General features: G+C 35.1%; 1 protein-coding gene and 1 long non-coding RNA gene across 2 annotated transcripts in view; both read right to left on the bottom strand.

The window, feature by feature from the left end:
• Positions 1 to 896: 896 nt before the first annotated feature.
• On the bottom strand, positions 897 to 2095 carry LOC112501037 (probable purine permease 11). The gene has a single exon (XM_025104673.1). It carries the CDS (start codon positions 1920 to 1922, stop codon positions 1005 to 1007), a length of 918 nt encoding a protein of 305 aa, XP_024960441.1. The 5' UTR covers positions 1923 to 2095; the 3' UTR covers positions 897 to 1004.
• A 674-nt stretch (positions 2096 to 2769) lies between these two features.
• Positions 2770 to 6154, bottom strand: part of LOC112501118 — a 15615-nt gene continuing 12230 nt past the window's right edge. The window contains exons 3-4 of the long non-coding RNA XR_003067417.1: positions 4022 to 4229; positions 2770 to 2869 (exon numbers count right to left, since the gene is read on the bottom strand). This is a non-coding gene — a long non-coding RNA (uncharacterized LOC112501118). The remainder of the gene's footprint in view (positions 2870 to 4021; positions 4230 to 6154) is intronic.

The raw sequence follows: 6154 nt of genomic DNA, 5'->3' as shown, positions 1-6154 counted from the left end.
ATATTATATTTTTCAAAAAATTAAATGCAGATTGTATTTACACAATTTTTATCTTAATTTTTTTTCTTCATATTTTATCGTATTTTTATTATAAGATACAAAGAATTAAGTTAAAAAAATTAAGGACAAATTGCATGAAAAAACATTGTATTTAATTTGATTCATATTTTTAACTTTCATTATGATACAAAGTTTTAAACATTTAAATATCATAGTGATATGACGAGTGATGTGATATTCAATTTAATATTATTTGCAAAAATAAAAATAATAAAAAACAAATTAAATGTTTTAATATTTTTATTATACAATATATTTATTTTTATATTTATCTAAAATCATATATGATAATTATATTAATAAACTTCGTGTTTATATGTATAGATAATATATTTTATACAAATATATATATATATTTAGAATATACATATAATAAAAAATCTAAATTATAATTAAAATAATCATTAAGTTATAACATAATGTTTAATATTTATCTTTATAAAATAAATTGCAAATTTGCAATATTAAAACTAAACTAATATAACCCTTTACATTTGTACAACCAATACAACTCAATCTCAACCGTCCATTTAATTTGATGAATATGTGATTTCATATAAGTTTTGATTGTTTCCTAATATAAAGTATTGATCATAATTAATAAACTTTATTCATCTTCCATAAATATTCAAATCATAATTTAAATGAATTCTCATCATTTCCATAAACATCTCAATTTATTGGGTTGCATTGATTATACAAATGTGATAGGTTGCATTTAAAACAAACTCTCTCTCTTTATATATATATATATATAATAATTCATTATACAACTTTAATCAAATAAAATAACATGAATGAGTATGACATTATTTTTTTAAGCATATAACAATTTATATACACACTTTTCATATCTGGTAAAAATTAAACCCTTAACTTCCAGAGAGTTTGTGCTCTATCAGTGACTCAAGTACTGTTGAGCCAATGACGGTTCTGGTACGATACTACACGTTACCTGAACCATCATTGGCACTTACAACGAACCTCGCCTTTGCCTTCGATTTCGAATCATCGAGGTAATGTTGATACACATACGAAATCGAGCCCCATAAGGCAAGAAGCAACGCGATGGCCTTCACGCCATCCATTTTATCTCCGAAAAATATAACAGCAAGAACGGGAACGACAGGCAACCCCAACGTACTAATCACATTCGAGAAAAGAGATGAGACTTCAAATATCAACCCCAAAATCCCAACCGAACAAATTTGCCACGCGATCGCTATCCACACCAGTGTCATTACGTACGAAACCGACCCTTCTTTATAATCATTCATCTCAGTTTTTAACCCGCTCCATTCTCCGCTCGCAAAAAGTCCGACCACACAACCGCAGGTCGCAATGAACGAAGGGTATATTTGCATTTCTAACACCACTCGGAAGTTTTCACTCTTGATTACCTTTTCGAACGATAGTTGCAAAAGGGAAAGATATAGAGAATAACCGGCGGATGCACCTAGAGTGCATAAAAACCCGATTACGTATTTCCCTTTCGAGATTTTTGTCGAGTTATCTGAATCCGAATTAACAGCAAGAAGGGAGGCAGAAACCGTGAGTAAAAACAGAGAATTAATGATCAACGAAGTGAACTTTTGCGAGTTTAATAGAAACGAAAAAAGGGCGTTGAATGCCAATTGAGTTGCACATAGTAAGGAATACGTAGATACGGGAAGGTACAGGAGACCGTAAGAATACATCAAGTTATCACCGGTCAAGAGTAGGCCAAAGAATACGTAAAGAAGCAAAAGGGCGGAGATGGGCGGCGAGGATGTGGCGGCAGCGGCGGAATTGACGGACGGAAAGAAGAAAAGTAGGATTGGGATCAAGATCGGGAAGCCTGCAGATTGAACGAAAGTAGCCATCCATTTACTATTACCACCTTTGTCATAGTAAAGTCTACCCAAAAGGGTGGCGGTTGCTTGACCGGCTAACAGAAATATAACGTAAACTGCCACACGGAACCACCATCGGTAGTTTCGAGGTTTCGGAATTTGAACTACAGCGGTAGAACTCGAGGAGATCCCGTGATCGCCATCTTTAGCTGTCAAGAAGAAAAAATAACAGAGAAAGATGACTTCAGTACCACCTTTTACAAAAAGGAAACAGTTTGTTAGCAGCTTAATAAGACTCGCTGCTTATTCGGTCAGCCATACATGACTATTTGGTAGTGGCTTAATAATATAGAAAGTGGCTTATTCAGTAAGCTTTTAGAGATGAGTTTTATGCAGAAAACCAAGTTTTTTTTTGTCCCTCCAAATTAAAGCACGCTCTTTCCATCTGTGGAAAAACCCTCCCAAACAAAACCTTCCAAATCTATACAGACAGATTAATCCACATAGCCAGTTTTATCCATACAGGACTTAGGGGTTGCATGATTGGTTTTCCATTAAGTCCTGTATGGATAAAGCTGTCTGCATGCATTAATCTGTCTGTATAGATTGGAATGGTTTTTGTTTGGGAGGGTTTTTTTCATATAGATGAAATGAGCATGTTTTTTAATTGGGATATGCACGTTTTGAAAAATATTGGCTTTCTGCATAAAGCTCTCCTTTGAAGCTTACTGAACAAGCCATTTTCAATATCATCAAGCCACTACCAAACAGTCATGTATAGCTGACTGAATAAGCTGTGAGTCCCATTAAGCTGCTTTAATGGAAAACCAACCAAACCATCCCTTATGATTCAACAGACTTCAACACCACCTCTTATCAATAAGAAGTGAAACAAGACTTCGGAGTTCAAAACATACTTGTGGTTTGCAGTTCCACTTCTTGAACGGAATGCGCCATGGAATCGATAGAATCGAAACCTGCAAGAAGTACCAATGAGTTCTTGAAACAGAAAAAATCCAACTTCGCTTAACTGAGTTCTTTGCATCTAAGAAATCCATATATTCCACTTTTGGGTGATTGAAAGTTTGACTTTTTTTAGTTTCTTGACTTTAGATATGATGATGACATTTTTCTAACAAAATCTGATGGTTGGTGATGAGCCACGTCATAAAGTCTATGTGAACTAAAGTTTGACCAATCTAAAGGTGGTCAAAATTGGCTTCCATTGTTGCTAGATATACACAAGCAAGGGATAACCATTAGGGTCAGCTCAACTGGCAGACAAAAACTAGGTCTTGGGGTTTCTCCTCGTTTATTTTAAAAAACGTCCTAAAAAACTTGTTAAAACGTCTAAAAGCGTTCTATAAATCTATTATAACACTTTTAGAGAGGATGCTTTATAGTTTGGTCCTATAAACCTAAGTTCTATAAAGTATTCTATTAGGACGCTTAGACAATTTAGGCTTCCTATAAATAGATCTATATCTATAGGACCAAACAATAAAACGTCCTATTTAAAAGATTTTCTTGCGATGTAAATAGACAATTTCATAAACGGAAAGATAAACTTCATTAACTAGACTGCAAAAAGATCCCGATTTGTAGAGGCTTTGATGTTTAGGCCACCCCCAAGAGTTGGAACCGTTGATTTAAATAGGAATTTAGATTGCATACAAAGTTGGAAGTCGGGGATTTAAGGTTCCGAAATTCCTTCAAGATCTTTAAAGCTTCACCTTTCAAGAATTCGCAGTTAATCCAGTTATCGTCGTCTTTGTTCCTTCTGTTATTCAGACTTTAAATTGTTTCCTATCGTGTTTGATCTAGTTTCAGGTCCATCATTCCTTCTCCACATATCATATGAACATGTTTAGGGTTTAGGGTTTAGGGTTTATGGTGGATCAACAGATTTCTTGATTCATTTATAAATAAAGTATTGCAAGTTCAGATTTTTATACTTTAGGAGACTCAGATCAGTGACTCAGGGGAAACCGACTATAGAACCCGCTTGCATATACCAATTTAACGCGTCCAACAAATTAAAACAACGCCATAAAAATAAAAAAGATTACTACAAATAATCAATTACCGTATGTATTCATGGAGAATTTGTTAGATGATAAAATACGTACCTAGTTCTCCATTTTAGCTTCTTTCTTGCATCCGCTGTGTAGCTCAGTTGGCAAAGAATGGGGCGACTTTGCCCAAATTTTAGCTTCTTTCTTGCATCTGATGTGTAGCTCAGTTGGCAAAAGGGTGGGGCGACTTTGCCGAAACTTTAGCTTCTTTCCCGGCTTTAAATGCAGAAGCCGAATTCTTGATTTCCAGAAAATGAAAAATCTGCTATTTATAAACTTGATTCTTATACTGTTTTTAAACAAAAAGAAGCATATCTTTTGTGAATAACGATATGAACATGAAAATAGAAGTATATACCGACATGAATGTGGTGCTTCGTGTGTAACGCGTATGTATAATAACGAGTTAAATCCGACATGATGTGCTTCAGATGACAACTTTTATAGAAAAATACCGTAGTAAGACTTCATGAGTCGTGATATCAAAGCAAGTAAGCAACACCATACAAAAGCAGAAAGCACCCAGAAAATCACTACACAAACAAAAATTGACTTTATAGGTCCCCTAAAATGTATGCCCCTAATAAAAATCGACTTTATAGGACCAAACCAAAAAGTGTCTTATCTAAAAGTGTTACAATAGGTTTATAGAACGCTTTTAGGCATTTTAACAAGTTTTTTAGGATGCTTTTAGAATAAAGTGTCATATTAGCTATTTTATACGACACTATTTGAAAAAGCGTCCTATAAAAATATGGGTTTATAGGACACTTCTCATAAATGTCCTACAAAAGAGTTAATATGAGACTATTTTAAAATCGTCCTAAAGAACTTGTTAAAACGTCCAAAAGCGTCCTATAAACCTATTGTAACACTTTTATATAGAAGCTTTATGATTTGGTCCTATAAACTTACGTTTTATAATGTATTCTATTAGAACGCTTAGACATTCTAGGCGTCCTATAAAGCCAATTTTGTTGTACTGAGTGTCGGCAATCTAGCGACTTAGAGACTCGATTCACAGCCATATCTGATGGTATCCATAGATTTAAGAACATAACAATAATGATTTGATTATTTGAAGATCAAACGAAAGGAATGTAATAAAAGAGGAGTCTAATTTGCGTATCAAAAGCAACACTTCCATTTGTGCGTTTTTGGTTAAACTTGCTTGTTAACATCCTAAAAAATAGAAAAAAAATGAGCAATATCAAACAAACTCAGTAAATCCCACACAGAGTTGGGGTCGGAGTTGGATGAACGTAGACCTTGTGTCTACCCTAAAGCAGACAATATATGGTACGGTTAGCCCGAGATTATCAGAACGTTGTGCTTCCAATGGGGTGGATTGGTTGGGGAGGGGAACAAAGGTTGCCTTATAAGGGATTATTAGGCGCTTTTTAAAAGCATGAGTCCAAGTATGGACAAAGCGGACAATATCTGGTACGATTAGGCTGGGATGTTGCAAATCCCATGGCAAATTGCAACAGTAGGTTTCACCCGGAGCCCTCAGATAAATCTCCTAGTGGCCACAAGCGCAAATGTAGATGACAAGATTCAAACTCGGGCTGATTCTATCATCAACTTGTCTTTATCCACCACGCTCCCACCGTCAACGTTCTTGTTGTTGAACCTTTTGGGTACCATGACATAAAGCAACATTTGAGTGCGATAAAAGATTCGAAAAACCGATAGATTCTTAACCAACAACATAAACGTTGACCTTCTATAACGAAATAATTCGTTACTAATTATAGTTGTTCACAACACGATATATAATGCACCATACCAGAACGACACCACACAATCATTACTCGATCGACTTAACTAATTAAAAACCGTCCATAACGAAACTAATTTACTCTTAACTTTCTACGACACGCAAAAGCATCCTATTAACAACAAAAGACCGCTAAGGGTTTACTATTACGAAACTAATTTGATCTTAACTTTCTACGACGTTGTCTTCTTGGCGGAGCCGGCACACAATGACCCGAAGGTTCAACGAGCCCATTCCGCCACCATTCCTCATACCGTGCAGTCGTGCATCCTTCAGCGTGTCTCGATGGGAGGAATATGATTTCGTTCTTTAAAGATGTAGCATAGTCGTCCCAAGCATCTTTGTTGTTTTCTAGCTGCAAAACATCTCCAGGTATATCTTGATCATATCCAAATTGCTTCGATACC

The sequence above is a fragment of the Cynara cardunculus genome, assembly GCF_001531365.2.
Source record: "Cynara cardunculus var. scolymus isolate 2C chromosome LG 17, CcrdV1, whole genome shotgun sequence".
NCBI classification, from domain to species: Eukaryota; Viridiplantae; Streptophyta; class Magnoliopsida; order Asterales; family Asteraceae; genus Cynara; species Cynara cardunculus.
This window is presented reverse-complemented; position numbering and strand designations above follow the sequence as displayed.